The sequence below is a fragment of the Triticum dicoccoides genome, chromosome 5B (assembly GCF_002162155.2).
Source record: "Triticum dicoccoides isolate Atlit2015 ecotype Zavitan chromosome 5B, WEW_v2.0, whole genome shotgun sequence".
Lineage (NCBI taxonomy): Eukaryota > Viridiplantae > Streptophyta > Magnoliopsida > Poales > Poaceae > Triticum > Triticum dicoccoides.
In genome coordinates, this window is record NC_041389.1 from 188237599 (window position 1) to 188257227 (window position 19629).

The 19629-nt window shown below is 48.8% G+C and overlaps 1 protein-coding gene across 1 annotated transcript in view; it reads left to right on the forward strand.

Annotated features, from left to right (window-relative positions):
• The window catches only part of LOC119309297, a 40440-nt gene extending 21125 nt beyond the window's left edge, over window positions 1-19315 (forward strand). The window contains exons 2-3 of the mRNA XM_037585319.1: window positions 5877-5886; window positions 18937-19315. Coding sequence (XP_037441216.1) covers window positions 5877-5886; window positions 18937-19315 — 389 coding nt within the window. The remainder of the gene's footprint in view (window positions 1-5876; window positions 5887-18936) is intronic.
• Window positions 19316-19629: the final 314 nt, after the last annotated feature.

Below are 19629 nucleotides of genomic sequence, written 5' to 3' on the forward strand. Positions count from 1 at the left end.
GTCGGCGGCGGCTCTCGGTCATGGGGGGGGAAGCAGAGGAGCGAGGGGGGGGAGGTCCAGAGAGCGAGGGAGAAGTGAGAGGGGTCGAGGGGAGTGCGTGGCATCAACCGGGCGTCGAGGACGAGCCAGGCAGGCTGGGAGGGAGGAGGTGGCCGGGGCGCGTGGCCGCGCGCGCCACCAAGCAGCTTCGGGGCGAAGGGCAGGAAGACGACAGGGGGAGAAGCGGCGGTGGGCTGGGCCGCTGGAGGAGCTGGGCCAGGTGGGCTGAGAGGTGAGCGCCAGGTAAGTTTTCTCTCCTCTCTGCTTTTATTTCTATTTAATTCTGTTTTCTAGTTTCTGTAGTTTGTTTTGATTTAGGTTTAGACACTAAATTATTTTAATAAATTCTGTAGGTTTTTATGTGGCTTGCTAAAATATATACAAAGCCACTCACAAACTTCCAGAATTATTGGAGTCATATTTAATATATATATTAAATATAAATCCAAAGCAAATAGTTATTGGATTAATTCAAATGGCCAGAATAAATATTTCTGTGACTCCAAAAATATTGGTTTGAATTTTACCTCTTACCAACATTTTTATGGAATAACAGGAACATTTTCTTGGACTCATTTGAGAAGATTTAAATGTTAATCATTTTTAGAAGGTTTCTGAGGCTTTGAAAATTCCTCAATTCAAATTTCATTTAAATTTAAACATGATGCACACATGGAAGCAAGCATAGGTCAGGCCAGAACTAGGGATGTGACAATTATATGATATGCATCACACAATCTCAGATTCATCTATTCAACCAACACAAAGAACTTCAAAGAGTCCCCCAAAGTTTCTACCGGAGAGTCAAGACGAAAACATGTGCCAACCCCAATGCGCAAGTTCACAAGGTGAACCCGCAAGTTGATAACCAAAACATATATCAAGTAGATCACGTGAATATCCCATTGTCACCATAGATAAGCACATGAAAGACATACATCAAGTGTTCTCAAATCCTTAAAGACTCGATCCGATAAGATAACTTCAAAGGGAAAACTCAATCCATTACAAGAGAGTAGAGGGGGAGAAACATCATAAGATCCAACTATAATAGCAAAGCTCGCGGTACATCAAGATCATGCCGAATCAAGAACATGAGAGAGTGAGATCAAACACATAGCTACTGGGACATACCCTCAGCCCCGAGGGTGAACTACTCTCTCCTCGTCATGGAGAGCGCCGAGATGATGAAGATGGACACCGGTGATGGTTCCCCCCTCCGGCAGGGTGCCGGAACAGCGTCCCGATTGGTTTTTGGTGGCTACAGAGGCTTGTGGCGGTGGAACTCTTAATCAATTGTGCTCCTGGAAGTTTTTGGGGCATATGGATATATATAGGCGAAAGAAGTCGTCCAGGGGAGCCACGAGGGGCCCACGAGGGTAGGGGGCGCGCCCAGGGGGTAGGGCGCCCCCTGCACCCTCGTGGCTTCCTCGAAGCTTCCCTGACGTCTACTCCAAGTCTCCTTGATTGCGTTTGTTCCAAAAATAACTCTCCCGAAGGTTTCATTCCGTTTGGACTCCGTTTGATATTCCTTTTCTTCGAAACACTGAAATAGGCAAGAAAACAACAATTTGGGTTGGGCCTCCGGTTAATAGGTTAGTCCAAAAAAATATAAAAGTATATAGTAAAGCCCATTAAACATCCAAAACAGGTAATATAATAGCATGGAACAATAAAAAATTATAGATACATTGGAGACGTATTAGGGTATTATCCATCTGGAGAGCCCAGAACCTGGGTATGTCTTGCGTCTCTCGGTTGCTCATGCCGACCTCGCCTCTGGAGCCCACCGGTGCCCTCGAGCCTCCTCCTTTCTTTAGCCATCCTTTGGCATCTGCTGTGCACCCACCACGACACAGTTAGCGAGGAATGCATACATTGGATTTTAACATAAAGTGGTTTCAAATATTTGAAAATCCAAATTAAGATGGATCCAGCCTTATGAATCGGATATCATGCCATTTGTAAACCATATTTATGTATAAACGGTGTTGTGCTTTTGAAAGTATATATATAAAATGATGTATATAGATTTGTATTCGAATACAAAATGGATCCTGCCCGAAAAAGAATAAAATAGGATTCGAATTGAGTTGGCACGGTAAACCTGCACTGTTTCTCTGCAAAAAATTGAACGAAGCAGGGAAACTCCCAGTAACCGCCCGAAACCAAAATCTACGAGATGGAAATTACTGCCTATCCCTGACACGCAAAGCCTATCGGCTCGATTTCTATATGTTTCGATAGGGGTAGGCTTGTAATTTCACCCAAACGTGACTTAACTGCCTCTGCGTCTCACCTCCCCGGATTCATACATGGTGGGCGCCAAAACACAGGTTCTCCTTGGCCGAAATTGCCTCTCACCTCCCTCCCCGATTCATACATGGTGGGTGCAAAAACAAACTCTCCTTAGCCGAAATCTCCATCGAGAAATATTCGGTGTATGCGAGATTACCGTCCTATCCCCAACCGACTAATATTGTTGTGATGTAGGAAATTTTAAATGTGGGCTAAGTTTATAAATTTACTCGCATTTGAGACAAGCGAGCCTTGAAGACATGGTTCCCCCCTTCCTCTCTCCCTCTATTCCCCATTTGTACTCCGTGGGCACCAAAACACCCTCTCCACCGTAGTCTGTCGGTGTACAAAGTGTGGGTACTTCTGCAACCCTCACTTGTGCACGGACGGTTGCAGCCACGCCTACAATAGGGCTTGGCAAAGCAGAGGAGGACGGCAGAAGGCAAGGAGGGAGCATAGAATATCAAAGCAGACACTCAAGGCAACATGCAGCAGGAGGCGAGCAGGGCCACACCCGGCAACAAGCCTTGCCGAGGCGACCTGCGAAGCCCCCCCGGCAAGGTCCTTTCTGGAGCGGCCTGCAAAGAGAACAGCAAGGCCACCACCCTTGGGGTTGAGAACTCTGATACCATCGACAACGTTAAGACCCAGATTTGGAGAGCACATGCCTGGTAGCATGCAACCCCTCACGAAGATTTGCAACCCACGAATCCACGTGGGATCAAAAGGCAAAGACCCCCGACAAGACCCTTGTTGGGGACGACTCCAAGGCCCCCAGCAAGCCTTGCCGGGGACGATCGGTGAGCCGCGGCCAGACCCGCGCCCGGCAAGGTTTCACTGGTTCACCACCAATCCAGTACGACGATAGGCACGCCAGCTAAGCAGGCGCTTGCGTGGCGGCATGCAAATCTTCGTGGAAGCGTACCATTTCGCCAACACAGCAGCTGGTTGGCCAGCGTGGCGCTGCATGCCTCATCGGCCCAGACGCGTGGAGAGGCGAGGAGGAGTGGCGAAGGACGAGATGGCCTTTGTTGCCGTCCCCAATAAAGAGAAAGGACACGGAGGCTGCGCGTTGAATGCACTTGTCCTATGTTAATCGAGCGATAAGCTCATACCACTGTAGCCTGCCACCTCCTGTGTGCCCCTGTGGCAACCACTTTGTGTATAAAAGGAGGCCCGGGGCACACAGATAGAGGATTCAGACTTTTGGACAAAGCACGCACCATAGCTAGTTCAAAAGGTCAAGAACACGCATATAACCATAAAAAAGCAGGACTAGGGTATTACGCATCTTTGCGGCCCGAACCTAGATAAAAGTCATCTACGTGCTAACGGCTCAACCTGCTCTTCGTGCAACTAATCCCCCGCCGAACGTAGAAGGGATCCTTGTGACCCCATAGGTGATCTGTTTTCCCAACATCTTTGGCGCGCCAGGTAGGGGGAGTTCCTTGTGAGAATCTGGTCTGTAGTTAGTACAGTAGCTCTTTCATCGCCATGGCTCCGAAGAAGAAGACGACTGTGGCGATCGGCCCATCCGAGGCCGCTCCGCCCGCACCCGCGCGAACGGGCGATGGGGCGGGCGCCGGTGGTGGAGGAGATCGAAATCGCCCACACCATCCGAATACAAGAAGTCAGGCCGTCGTCATCCTCCGCACCGGCGATGGAGGTCGGCGCGCCGCCGTGCCCAAGGATGGAGCTGTGCCACCTGCAGGTGGTGCGGGGACCTCCAAGGGCAGAAGATTGAGCTCACCAATGCGCATACCACGGTCTCCTCAGCTCATGCACGATGAACCATGCCGCATTATTGAGGATCCCGGGCATCGCCACGGCAAGAGCCCTCAGCGTCACTCTCAAGACACGCAGGGCCGACATGCACGCCATGATGTAGGCGCAAAGAGCGCGCGCTATGGAATCATGATGGGACTCCTTTTAACATCGTTAGAAGTCCGAGTTCCTCCGATTCCTCTCTCCTGTCGCTGCCACCCACGCGAGCGGAAGTGCTGTCTGAGTGCAACTGCTCCTTGACTTTCCTCCTGCCCCAGAGAAGCAAGAAGAGTGGAGGCCTGCTATCCATAGCCTTATTGGCCATGCCAACAGGGATGGCCACCGGGGAGCAAGCCCCTCACGGCGCCGAAATGATGAACCGACGCGTGCAGGCAGTGGAAGGGTCGAGGGAGCTGCAACCACGATGCACCCCCCTCCGCCCTGGTCGGCCCATCGGGGCGATGCCCGGGACAACGTGTCCACGGCATCGTCAGACCCACGGACGTGCCGTGACCAATGGTGAGTTCTTCGAGAGCGCCTCAAGGAGGACGTCTGGACTACTATCGAGCGGCGACGGGAAGCATGTCACCAGTCTGATAGGCGTGCTGGGCCCACTGAGTACAGGCCTGCGCCGGGGGATGCTAGCGACTTGACATATGCAATCACTTGTCCAACATTCACCCGCGAGCTGCTGCAGTCCCAGTGGCCCAACACCCGCACGTTCAAACCAGAGGTCCCAGAGAAGTACGAAGGTAAGACTCACCCGTTTGAGTTCCTGAGTGATACTCGCCAACAATTTCCCGTTGGCACTTAATCCCAATGTCAAGTCATGGTTGATGCATCTGCCGATAGATTCCATCGCTTCTTGGTCCGACCTGTGCCACAAGTTCATTGGTGCCTTCACGGGCAGCCACATGGCTCCTCGATAGGCAAGTGACTTGCACGTGATCCCTCAGAGATACGACATCCAGAAGTTTAGCCATGTGCAGTACAACATCCTCGATGTTCATCCCGCCGCCATGATCAGCGCGTTCCACTAGAACGTGAGCAATCGAAAGATTCCTGGTGTTGGGTAACATAGTAATTTCCAAAAATTTCCTACGCACATGCAAGATCATGGTGATGCATAGCAATGAGAGGGGAGAGTGTGACCACGTACCCTCATAGACCAAAAGCGGAAGCGTTAGCACAACGCGGTTGATGTAGTCGTACGTCTTCACGGCCCGACCGGTCAAGCACTGAAACTACGGCACCTCCGAGTTCTTGCACACGTTCAGCTTGATGATGTTCCCCATACTCCGATCCAGCAGAATGTCGGGGAAGAGTTCCGTCAGCACGATGGCGTGGTGACGGTCTTGATGTTCTATCGACACAGGGCTTCGCCTAAGCACCGCTACAATATTATCAAGGAGAACTATGGCAGAGGGGGGCACCGCACATGGCTAAGAGATCAAGAGATCAATTGTTGTGTCTATGGGGTGCCCCCTCCCCCGTATATAAAGGGGTGGAGGAGGGGGCCGGCCAAGGGGGGTGGCGCGCCCTAGGGGGGAGTCCAACTCCCACCGGGAGTCGGTGGGAGTTGGACTCCCCCCTTTCCTATTAGGAGAGGGAGACGGAAGGAAGAGGAAGGAGGGAGGAAAGAAAGGGGGGCCGGCCCCCCTCCCAATTCGGATTGGGCTTGGGGGGCGCCCCCTCCCTTGCTCCTTTCCCCTCCTTTCGACTAAGGCCCAATAAGGCCCATATACCTCCCGGGGGTTTGCGATAACCTCCTGGAGCTCCGGTATTGTCCCAGTCTCACCCGGAACCTTTCCGGTGTCCAAATATAGTCGTCCAATATATCAATATTTATGTCTTGACCATTTCGAGACTCGTCATCAAGTCCGTGATCAGATCCGGGACTTTGAACAACCTTCGGTACATCAAAACTCATAAACTCATAATAAAACTGTCAACGAAACCTTAAGCGTGCGGACCCTATGGGTTCGAGAACTATGTAGACATGACCGAGACATATTTTTGATCAATAACCAATAGCGGAACCTGGATGCTCATATTGGCTCCTACATATTCAATGAAGATCTTTATCAGTCAAACCGCATAACAACATACGTTGTTCCCTTTGTCATCGGTATGTTACTTGCCCGAGATTCGATCGTTGGTATCCAATACCTAGTTCAATGTCGTTACCGGCAAGTCTCTTTACTCGTTACGTAATGCATCATCTCGTAACTAACTCATTAGCTACATTGCTTGCAAGGCTTATAGTGATGTGCATTACCTAGAGGGCCCAGTGATACCTCTCCGACAATCGGAGTGACAAATCCTAATCTCGAAATACGTCAACTCAAAAACTACCTTCGGAGACACCTGTAGAGCACCTTTATAATCACCCAGTTACGTTGTGACGTTTGGTAGCACACAAAGTGTTCCTCCGGTAAGAGGGAGTTACATAATCTGATAGTCATAGGAATGTATAAGTCATGAAGAAAGCAATAGCAACATAGTAAACGATCAAGTGCTAAGCTAATGGAATGGGTCAAGTCAATCACATCATTCTCCTAATGATGTGATCCCGTTAATCAAATGAAAACTCATGTCTGTGGTTAGGAAACTTAACCATCTTTGATTTACGAGCTAGTCAAGTAGAGGCATACTAGTGACACTATGTTTGTCTATGTATTCACACATGTCTTATGTTTCCGGGTAATACAATTCTAGCATGAATAATAAACGTTTATGATGATATGAGGAAATAAATAATAACTTTATTATTGCCTCTAGGCCATATTTCCTTCAGGCTCCCACTCGCACTAGAGTCAATAATCTAGATTACACAGTAATGATTCTAACACCCATGGTGCCTTGGTGTTGATCATGTTTTGTTCGTGGAAGAGGCTTAGTCAATGCGTCTGCAACATTCAGATCCATATGTATCTTGCAAATCTCTATGTCTCTCACCTGGACTTGCTCCCGGATGGAATTGAAGCGTCTCTTGATGTGCTTGGTTCTCTTGTGAAATATGGATTCCTTTGCCAAGGCCATTGCACCAGTATTGTCACAAAAGATTTTCATTGGACCCGATGCACTAGGTACGACACCTAGATCAGATATGAACTCCTTCATCCAGACTCCTTCATTTGCTGCTTCCGAAGCAGCTATGTACGCCGCTTCACATGTAGATCCCGCTATGATGCTTTGTTTTGAACTGCACCAACTGACAGCTCCACCATTTAATATAAACGCGTATCCGGTTTGCGATTTAGAATCGTCCGGATCAGTGTCAAAGCTTGCATCGACATAACCATTTACGACTAGCTCTTTGTCACCTCCATAAATGAGAAACATATCCTTAGTCCTTTTCAGGTATTTCAGGATGTTCTTGACCGCTGTCCAGTGATCCACTCCTGGATTACTTTGGTACCTCCCTGCTAAACTAATAGCAAGGCACACATCAGGTCTGGTACACAACATTGCATACATGATAGAGCCTATGGCTGAAGCATAGGGAACTTCTTTCATTTTCTCTCTATCTTCTGAAGTGGTCGGTCATTGAGTCTGACTCAATTTCACACCTTGTATTACAGGCAAGAACCCTTTCTTTGCTTGATCCATTTTGAACTTTTTCAAAACTTTATCAAGGTATGTGCTTTGTGGAAGTCCAATTAAGCGCCTAGATCTATCTCTAAAGATCTTGATGCGTAATATGTAAGCAGCTTCACCGAGGTCTTTCATTGAAAAACTTTTATTCAAGTATCCTTTTATGCTATCCAGAAATTCTATATCATTTCCAATCAATAATATATCATCCACATATAATATTAGAAATGCTATAGAGCTCCCACTCACTTTCTTGTAAATACAGGCTTCTCCAAAAGTCTGTATAAAACCATATGCTTTGATCACACTATCGAAGTGTTTATTCCAACTCCGAGAGGCTTGCACCAGTCCATAAATGGATCGCTGGAGCTTGCACACTTTGTTAGCATCCTTTGGATTGACAAAACCTTCTGGTTGCATCATATACAACTCTTCTTCCAGAAATCCATTCAGTAATGTAGTTTTGACATCCATTTGCCAAATTTCATAATCATAAAATGCGGCAATTGTTAACATGATTCGGACAGACTTAAGCATCACTACGGGCGAGAAAGTCTCATCATAGTCAACCCCTTGAACTTGTCGAAAACCTTTCGCAACAAGTCGAGCTTTATAGACAGTAACATTACCATCAGCGTCAGTCTTCTTCTTGAAAATCCATTTATTCTCGATGGCTTGCCGATCATCGGGCAAGTCAACCAAACTCCACACTTTGTTCTCATACATGGATCCCATCTCAGATTTCATGGCTTCAAGCCATTTTGTGGAATGTGGGCTCATCATCGCTTCCTCATAGTTTGTAGGTTCGCCACGGTCAAGTAACATAACCTCCAGAATAGGATTACTGTACCACTCTGGCACGGATCTTACTCTGGTTGACCTACGAGGTTATGTAGTAACTTGATCTGAAGTTTCATGATCATCATCATTAGTTTCCTCACTTATTGGTGTAGTCGTCACATGAACCGGTTTCTGTGATGAACTATTTTCCAATAAAGGAGCAGGTACAGTTACCTCATCAAGTACTACTTTCCTCCCACTCACTTCTTTTGAGAGAAACTCCTTCTCTAGAAAGGATCTTTTCTTTGCAACAACTGTCTTGCCTTGGGATCTATGATAGAAGGTGTACCCAATAGTTTTCTTTGGGTATCCTATGAAGACACATTTCTCCGATTTTGGTTCGAGCTTATTAGGTTGAAGTTTTTTCACATAAGCATCGCAGCCCCAAACTTTAAGAAATGACAACTTTGGTTTCTTGCCAAACCACAGTTCATAAGGCGTCGTCTCAACGGATTTTGATGGTGCCCTATTTAACGTGAATGCGGTCGTCTCTAGAGCATAACCCCAAAACAATAGCGGTAAATCAGTAAGAGACATCATAGATCACACCATATCTAGTAAAGTACGATTACGATGTTCGGACACACCATTACGCTGTGATGTTCCAGGTGGCGTGAGTTGCGAAACTATTTCGCATTGTTTCAAATGTAAACCAAACTCATAACTCAAATATTCTCCTCCACGATCAGATCGTAGAAACTTTATTTTCTTGTTACAATGATTTCGACTTCACTCTGAAATTCTTTGAACTTTTCAAATGTTTCAGACTTATGTTTCATTTAGATATACCCATATCTTCTTAAATCATCTGTGAAGGTGAGAAAATAACGATATCCGCCGCGAGCCTCAACATTCATTGGACCACATACATCAGTATGTATGATTTCCAACAAATCAGTTGCTCGCTCAATAGTTCTGGAGAACGGCGTTTTAGTCATCTTGCCCATGAGGCATGGTTCGCAAGTACCAAGTGACTCATAATCAAGTGATTCCAAAAGTCCATCAGTATGGATTTTCTTCATGCGCTTTACACCAATATGACCTAAACTGCAGTGCCACAAATAAGTTGCACTATCATTATCAACTCTGCATCTTTTGGCTTCAACATTATGAATAGTGTATCACTACTATCGAGATTCATAAAAAATAGACCACTCTTTAAGGGTGCATGACCATAAAAGATATTACTCATATAAATAGAACAACCATTATTCTCAGATTTAAATGAATAACCGTCTCGCATAAAACAAGATCTAGATATAATGCACTGGCACCAAATAACAATTATTTAGGTCTAAAACTAATCCCTAAGGTAGATGTAGAGGTAGCGTGCCGACGGCGATCACATCGACTTTGGAACCATTTCCCACGCGCATCGTCACCTCATCCTTAGCCAGTGTCCGCTTAATCCGTAGTCCCTGTTTCGAGTTGCAAATATTAGCAACAGAACCAGTATCAAATACCCAGGTGCTACTGCGAGCTCTGGTAAGGTACAGATCAATAACATGTATATCACATATACCTTTGTTCACCTTTCCATCCTTCTTATCCGCCAAATACTTGGGGCGGTTCCGCTTCCAGTGACTAGTCTGCTTGCAGTAGAAGCACTCAGTCTCAGGCTTAGGTCCAGACTTGGGTTTCTTCTCTTGAGCAGCAACTTGTTTGCTGTTCTTCTTGAAGTTCCCCTTCTTTTTCCCTTTGCCCTTCTTCTTGAAACTGGTGGTCTTATTGACCATCAACACTTGATGCTCCTTCTTGATTTCTACCTCCGCAGCCTTTAGCATTGCGAAGAGCTCGGGAATTGTCTTTTCCATCCCTTGCATATTATAGTTCATCATGAAGCTCTTGTAGCTTCGTGGCAGTGATTGAAGAATTATGTCAATGACGCTATCATCCGGAAGATTAACTCCCAGTTGAATCAAGTGATTGTTATATCTAGACATTCTGAGTATATGCTCACTGACAGAACTATTCTCCTCCATCTTGCAGCTATAGAACTTATTGGAGACTTCATTTCTTTCAATCCGGGCATTTGCTTGAAATATTAACATCAACTCCTGGAACATCTCATATGCTCCATGACGTTCAAAACGTCGTTGAAGTCCCAGTTCTAAGCCGTAAAGCATGGCACACTGAACTATCGAGTAGTCATCAGCTTTGCTCGGCCAGACGTTCACAACATCTGGTGTTGCTCCTGCAGTAGGTTTGGCACCCAGCGGTGCTTCCAGGACGTAATTCTTCTGTGCAGCAATGAGGATAATCCTCAAGTTACGGACCCAGTCCGTGTAATTGCTACCATCATCTTTCAACTTTGCTTTCTCAAGGAACGCATTAAAATTCAACGGAACAACAGCACGAGCCATCTATCTACAACAAACATAGACAAGCAAAATACTATCAGGTACTAAGTTCATGATAAATTTAAGTTCAATTAAACATATTACTTAAGAACTCCCACTTAGATTGACATCCCTCTAATCATCTAAGTGATCACGTGATCCAAATCAACTAAACCATAACCGATCATCACGTGAAATGGAGTAGTTTTCAGTGGTGAACATCACTATGTTGATCATATCTACTATATGATTCACGCTCGACCTTTCGGCCTCAGTGTTCCGAGGCCATATCTGCATATGCTAGGCTCGTCAAGTTTAACCTGAGTATTCTACGTGTGCAAAACAGGCTTGCACCCGTTGTAGATGGACGTAGAGCTTATCACACCCGATCATCACGTGGTGTCTGGGCACGACGAACTTTGGCAACGGTGCATACTCAGGGAGAACACTTTTATCTTGAAATTTAGTGAGAGATCATCTTATAATGCTACCGTCAAACAAAGCAAGATAAGATGTATAAAGGATAAACATCACATGCAATCAATATAAGTGATATGATATGGCCATAATCATCTTGTGCTTGTGATCTCCATCTCCAAAGCATCGTCATGATCACCATCGTCACCGGCGCGACACCTTGATCTCCATCGTAGTATCGTTGTCGTCTCGCCAATTATAGGGCGATTGCATTGCATACAATAAAGCGACAACCATATGGCTCCAGCCAGTTGCCGATAACTCGGTTACAAAACATGATCATCTCATACAATAAAATATAGCATCACGTCTTGACCATATCACATAACAACATGCCCGACAAAAACAAGTTAGACATCCTCTACTTTGTTGTTGCAAGTTTTACGTGGCTGCTACGGGCTGAGCAAGAACCGTTCTTACCTACGCATCAAAACCACAACGATAGTTCGTCAAGTTAGTGCTGTTTTAACCTTCTCAAGGACCGGGCATAGCCACACTCGGTTCAACTAAAGTTGGAGAAACTGACACCCGCCAGCCACCTATGTGCAAAGCTCGTCGGTGGAACTAGTCTCTCGAAAGCGTATGCGTAATGTCGGTCTGGGCCGCTTCATCCAACAATACCGCCAAACCAAAGTATGACATGCTGGTAGGCAGTATGACTTGTATCGCCCACAACTCACTTGTGTTCTACTCGTGCATATAACATCAATGCATAAGACCTAGGCTCGGATGCCACTGTTGGGTAACGTAGTAATTTCAAAAAAATTCCTACGCACACGCAAGATCATGGTGATGCATAGCCACGAGAGGGGAGAGTGTGTCCATGTACCCTCATAAACCGAAAGCGGAAGCGTTAGCACAACGCGATTGATGTAGTCATACGTCTTCACGGCCCAACCGATCAAGCACCGAAACTACGGCACCTCCGAGTTCTTGCACACGTTCAGCTCGATGACGTTCCCCGTACTCCGATCTAGCAGAATGTCGGGGAAGAGTTCCATCAGCACGACGGCGTGGTGACGGTCTTGATGTTCTACCGTTGCAGGGCTTCACCTAAGCACCGTTACAATATTATCGAGGAGAACTATAGTGGAGGGGGGCACCGCACACAGCTAAGAGATCAAGAGATCAATTGTTGTATCTATGGGGTGCCCCCCTCCCGCGTATATAAAGGAGTGGAGGAGGGGGCCGGCCAAGGGGGGTGGCGCACCCTAGGGGGGAGTCCAACTCCCACCGGGAGTAGGACTCCCCCCTTACCTATTAGGAGAGGGAGAGGGAAGGAAGAGGAAGGAGGGAGGAAGGAAAGGGGGGCCGGCCCCCCTCCCAATTCGGATTGGGCTTGGGGGGGGGCGCCCCCTCCCTTTCTCCTTTCCCCTCCTTTCCACTAAGGCCCAATAAGGCCCATATACCTCCCGGGGGGTTACGATAACCTCCCGGAGCTCCGGTATTGTCCCAATCTCACCCGGAACCTTTCCGGTGTCCAAATATAGTTGTCCAATATATCGATCTTTATGTCTCGACCATTTCGAGACTCCTCGTCAAGTCCGTGATCACATCCGGGACTCCGAACAACCTTCGGTACATCAAAACTCATAAACTCATAATAAAATTGTCAATGAAACCTTAGGCGTGCGGACCCTACGGGTTCGAGAACTATGTAGACATGACCGAGACACATTTCCGGTAAATAACCAATAGCGGAACCTGGATGCTCATATTGGCTCCTACATATTCTACGAAGATCTTTATCGGTCAAACCACATAACAACATACGTTGTTCCCTTTGTTATCGGTATGTTACTTGCCCGAGATTCGATCGTCGGTATCCAATACCTAGTTCAATCCCGTTACCGGCAAGTCTCTTTACTCATTACGTAATGCATCATCTCGTAACTAACTCATTAGCTACATTGCTTGCAAGGCTTATAGTGATGTGCATTACCGAGAGGGCCCAAAGATACCTCTCCGACAATCGGAGTTACAGATCATAATCTCGAAATACGTCAACTCAACAAGTACCTTCAGAGACACCTGTAGAGCACCTATATAATCACCCAGTTACGTTGTGACGTTTGGTAGCACACAAAGTGTTCCTCCTGTAAGCGGGAGTTACATAATCCCATAGTCATAGGAACATGTACAAGTCATGAAGAAAGCAATAGCAACATACTAAACGTTCAAGTGCTAAGCTAACGGAATGGGTCAAGTCAATCACATCATTCTCCTAATGATGTGATCCCTTTAATCAAATGAAAACTCATGTCTATGGTTAAGAAACTTAACCATCTTTGATTTACAAGCTAGTCAAGTAGAGGCATACTAGTGACACTATGTTTGTCTATGTATTCACACATGTATTATGTTTCCGGGTAATACAATTCTAGCATGAATAATAAACATTTATCATGATATGAGGAAATAAATAATAACTTTATTATTGCCTCTAGGGCATATTTCCTTCACCTAGAGAGTTGGCCATGAACAAGGTCGCGATGTTGCCGAGCTGTACATTCTGGCTGACAGATGTGCCCGAGTGGAAGAAGGAAGGAAGTACCCTGGCAAAGATGCCGATGTGGGAAGTGAATATGAAGATGAAGACATCGTCGCCCCAGGAAATAAAGGTCGACGGCGTAATAGGAAGCGCAAGGGCAAGACCGTGTGCTTGCCGTCGAGGAATCTGGCGACCCCGATAGCACCAAGAAGGCCAAGGTTAACGACCCCGGCAAGGAGGTTGCCGTGTGCAACACCTGCCGGCCCTTGGCGGCTGCCGACAAGTCAAAGGGCTCCGACAAGCAGTACTGCAAGATCCACTGCACCACGGGCCACGACCTCCAGAACTGCCGCCAAGTGGATCTACTGATAGAGAAGCAAAGGGCTGAGTACGAGAGATGAGACAAGGAGAAGGGCCAAGGAGGCGCTGAAGGGTCCGGCAAGAAGCACGGCGGCCAAGGGGGACGTGGCAACAAGGAAAAGCAACAAGAGAGGCCTGCCCGAGGCCATGACAAGAAGGAGGAGGATGACAATCATGATGATGATGATGAATCCAGCAAACATGAGTTCCAGAAGGCAAAGAAGTCATTTGTGTCGACGGAGGTGCTTTGCTGCATTCTTCCCACCGCCAACTGAAATAGTGGGCGCATGAGATTAATGCAACGGAACCAATAGTCGATGCCCAGAAGCTGTTGATGTGGTCCCACACGCCTATCGTTTTCGACGCTGAGGATCACCCCGATCGCACCACTTCGGTCGGGTGTTTGCTGTTGTTGGTATCCCCAACAATACGCAACCTCTAGGTGACGAAGATGTTAGTTGACGGTGGGGCCGGCCTTAACTTGATATCGCCCAACATGGTCAAGAGGTTGCAGATCCCCGAAGAGGATCTCGAGGAGACAGGCACGTTCCAAGGGATCAATCCGGGGAGGAGTCAGCCCAAGGGAAAGGTCATGCTACCAGTTTCATTTGGTGGCGACCTCACCTACAGGATGGAGAGGATCGTTTTCGATGTCGCTGAGATCCCATTACCATACAACGGGATCCTTGGCCGCCTTGTGCTGGCCAAGTTTATGGCGGCGTCGCACTACGCATACAAAAAATTGAATATGCCTGGCCCAATTTGCATCATCACCGTCAGTTGCGACAGGAAGGATGCGCTCGTCTGCGCCAATCAGCTCTATCGAGGGGCGGTTGCAGCATCTGCCACCAAGGCACCTTCTCCTGCTACCGAGAAGAGGATCAATAAGGCCTCGACCGCCGGTAGGACACCTGGCTCCGGCAAGGGCTCATGTACCCTCTCCAGCAAACGCGCCTCCTCGGAGTGCTGTGTTTTCGCTGGAGATGTACAAGAGAGCTCTACCGGCAAGAGCAAAAAGTCCAAGGCGGTCCCGCTGGAAATTAAGAAGGTGTCTGTCAAGGAGGATGTCACGGGTGGAGCTTTCGTCATAACCTCCAACCTCGACAGTAAATAGGAAAGCGTGCTCGTCGCCTTCCTGCGGGCGAATGTCGACGTGTTTGCATGGAAAGCATGTGACATCCCCGACATTCCCAGGGAGGTGATTGAGCACCATCTTGCTGTCTGCCCCCATGCGCGGCCCTTCAAGCAAAAGGTCAGAAAGCAAGCTTTGGAGTGACAAGAGTTTACCGTCGAGGAGACCAGGAAGTTGGAGGCGGCAGGTTTGGTCAAGGGAGTTCTCCACCCGACATGGTTGTCCAATCTGGTTGTAGTACGTAAGGCAAATGGGAAGTGGAGGCTATGTATCGACTATACTGATATCAATAAAGCCTGTCCATAGGATCCTTTCCCATTGCCACGTATCGATCAGATAGTGGACTCCACTACTGGGTGCGACCTGCTGTCGTTTCTTGATGCTTACTCAGGGTATCATCAGATCTTCATGACAAAGGAAGATGAAGAGAAAACCGCATTCATCACCCCATGTGGTACGTACTATTTTGTACGGATGCCTTTCGGGTTGAAGAGCACTGGTTCAACATTCGCTCGAGCAGTCCAAATTGGTTTTGATACCCAACTCCATAGAAATATGGAAGCTTACATGAATGACATAGTGGTCAAAACCAAGGACAAGGCTACGCCCGTGCAGGACTTGGAAGATACTTTTGCAAACTTGCGCATGATCAACCTCAAGCTCAACCCAGAGAAGTGCGTGTTCGGCATTCCGTCTGGCAAGCCTCTTGGTTTCTTTGTGTCTCAACGCGAGATCGAAGCAAATACCGACAAGATCAAAGCAATCGAGCAAACTGAGGCGCCAAAGACGGGTCAAAGATGTCCGAAGGCTTGCCGGCTGCGTCGCCGCCCTGAGCAGGTTCATCTCTAAGTCTGCTGAGTGTGCCCTCCCCTTTTCAAGATTTTGAAAAAGGCGGGTCCAATGAAATGGACCCCGGAGGCAGAGGCAGCACTACAGGACTTTAAGAGATACCTCTCCTCTACAATTCTGGTCGCGCCCAAGCCACAAGAGTCGTTGTTGCTATACCTGGCGGCAACAAATCATGTGGTTAGTGTTGTGCTAGTGGCGCAGAGAGAAGTTGAGGAAGAGGCGACAGCAGCGGCAAGGCCCTTAGGAGAAGAACTGGACCCGGCAGGATCTGACCCCGGCAAGGGAGAGTCCCCCGACAGGATCGAATCCCAGCAAGGTAGTGCCTGCGCAAGTAAGCGAGGTAAAGTAGAAGAAGAAGGTGATGCAGCACCCAGTCTACTTTGTCAGCTCCCTCTTGCGAAGGGCTAGCTGAAGGTATTCTGGGATGCAAAAATTGCATTTCGGCCTCCTTATGGCCTCGAGAAAGCTGCATCATTACTTCCAAGCACATGAAGTCACCATTGTCACACGCCTCCCTTTGCAACATATCTTGCATAACCCAGATGCAACCGAGAGGATTGTGGAGTGGGCTATGGAGCTGTCAAGGTTTGACCTTAAGTTCGAGAGCACCTCAACCATGAAGAGCAGAGACTTGGCGGAATTCATAGCAGAATGGACATCCATGCCCGACGAAGAAGTTCAAGAAACCACCCTCCCGGCAAAGAGGCAAGTAGTTATTGGATTATGTACTTCGATGGGGCTTTCTCGTTACAAGGTGCTGGTGCCGGCGTGCTGCTCCTCGCGCCCACCGGAGAACGCCTCAAGTACCTGATCCAAATGCACTTCCCCCGGGAGAGATCGACAAACAACACCGCAGAATACGAGGGGCTGTTAGCTGGTCTCAGGATCACGCCAGACCTTGGGATCAGGAAGTGATGCGGAGCATCCTTCGGCCGTCCCCATGGACCTTCAATCGTCTCACCAAGCACCAAGAGGACCCATAACTAGAGCACGAGCTAGAGCTCTCGAGACCGAGGTGACTTCTCTCCTTAGTGATATCTCATATGATCCTCTCGAGACATGGTTACTGCCTAAATCAGGAATGTTGTGCATGATTAGGTACCAAGAGGACCGTCCCGAGCATGTACATGAAGATGGTCAAGACCCCAAGTCCACGGAAGAAGAGAACCAACAGAATAAGGCGAGAACAGCCTCCATGCACCGGACATCCGGCCATGGCCCCAGACATCCAGCCCCTGGAGATCTACATGGCCAGGACTCTGCTGAAGAAGCTGCAGGAACTGGACATCCGGCATCTAGCCCGGACATCCGGCCCGCCTCACCGGCCGGTCTCTGTCCCGGACATTCGGACACGTTGTCCAGGAAGCACAGAAGCATGCCCTGACAGCCCGGACATCCGGCCGCCACCCCGGACATCTGGCCTCTCCTGAAGCACCGAACATCCGGCCCCCCGCCCAGATATCTGCCCCGTCCATCCAGAGAGCAACAGGGCCAACTCCACCAGCCCGAACATCCGGCCGGTCAGCCCGGATATCTGGCCCGTCGCGAACGCCCGGACATCCGGCCCGATGCCCGGACATCTGGCCTCCTCCTTCCTACGTGTAGCACCTCTGGGCCGAGGCCCATGTACCCCTTCGCCCCTTAGACTATATATGCTCCCCTTCCACCTACGTTTTAGGGTTAGCATTGTGATAGCTCATTTGAGATAGAGAATTTCTCATCCGTACCGGATCTACTCCTCGTGAGGAACCGCACCTCTTCGGAGGAGATCCATCCGGATTCAAGGTGTCCATCCGGAGAAGACAATCAAGACCTCCTCATGGAGAAGAACGGTTACTCTTGTATCGGAGAAAAACGGTCGTAGCCGAGGAGCAGCGCCAGCTCGACCGGATCGTTGTGCTGGCCAACAAGACACCCACCATGCCAGCTTCAGCTAAGAAGCCTGCTGACGAAGCCTCGTTCCAGCCCTCCAATGAGACCAAGAAAGTCAAGCTGAACACGGAAGACCCCAGTTGCAGCAAGTACATCGTCGTGGGCACCCGCCACGACAGCAAATAGGAAGGCGAGCCGGATGGGATATCTTCGCATGGGCCCCAATGGACATGCCGGATATTCCGAGGAAGTACGCCGAGCACAAACTCCACGTCCACAAGGACGCCAAGCCTATCCGTCAACCCTTACGTCGCTTTTCCGAAGAGACAAACCATCGGTGAGGAGGTTGCCAAGCTCTTGGAGGCCGGCTTCATCATGGAAGTGTTCCACCCCTAGTGGCTGGCCAACCCAGTCCTCGTCCTGAAGAAGAACAAGATCTGGCGCATGTGTATAGACTACACCAGCATAAACAAGGCCTGCCCCAAGGATCCATTCGCCCTCCCGCGGATCGATCAAGTTATAGACTCTACTGCCAGCTGTGATCTCTTGTCCTTCCTGGATGCTTACTCTGGCTATCACTAGATAAAGCTGGACCCGACCGATGCCTTGAAGACGTCCTTCATCACGCCCTTTGGGGCGTATTACTACATCACCATGTCATTTGGTTTGAAGAATGCCGGAGCTACCTTCCAACGCTGCATGTAGAAATGTCTGCTGCCGCCACTCGGCCGCAATATCCAGGTCTACATGGACGACATCATGGTGAATACCAAGCAGCACCTCACGCTCCTCAACCACCTGAAGGAAACCTTTGGCAATCTGTGTGAGTACCAGATCAAACTCAACCTGGAGAAGTGCAATTTCGGCGTGCCGGCTAGAAAGCTAATCGGCTTCCTCGTCTCAGAGCGCGGCATTGAGGCAAATCCGGAGAAGATCAAGGCCATTGAGCGCATGCACAAGCCAGCCCGATTGCGCGGTGTCCAGAAATTCACCGGCTACTTGGCCTCGGTCAGCCGGTTTCTCAGCCAGCTGGGTGAGAGGGCCTTGCCCCTGCATCAGTTGATGAAGAAGACGACGTCGTTCGACTGGAACGACCAGTCGGACGAAGCCTTCCAGGATCTCAAGAGCATGCTCTCCATCGCACCCGTCCTGGCTGCGCCGACCAAGAAGGAGCCGATGTTGCTCTACATAGCTGCCACCTTGCGGTCGGTCAGCACGGTGATGGTGGTCGAGCGACTAGAGAAGGGCAAGATCTAGTCCGTCCAGCACCCGTTCAATTACCTGAGAGAGGTGCTTTCCGCCTCCAAGCTGAACTACCCGCACCAACAGAAGATGTGTTACGGCATGTATTTTACCACCAAGAAGTTGAAGCAAGATTTCCAAGAGCATGTTGTCACCGTTGTCAACACGGCCCCCATCGGCGAGATCATGGGTTGTCGGGATACCTCTGGCCAGGTCGCCAAGTGGGCGATCGAGCTAGCCGTCCACACCATCCTCTATGAGCCCCGCACCATGATAAAGTCCCAAGCTCTAGCCGACTTCCTCGTCGACTGGACCGAGAGCCAGTACCT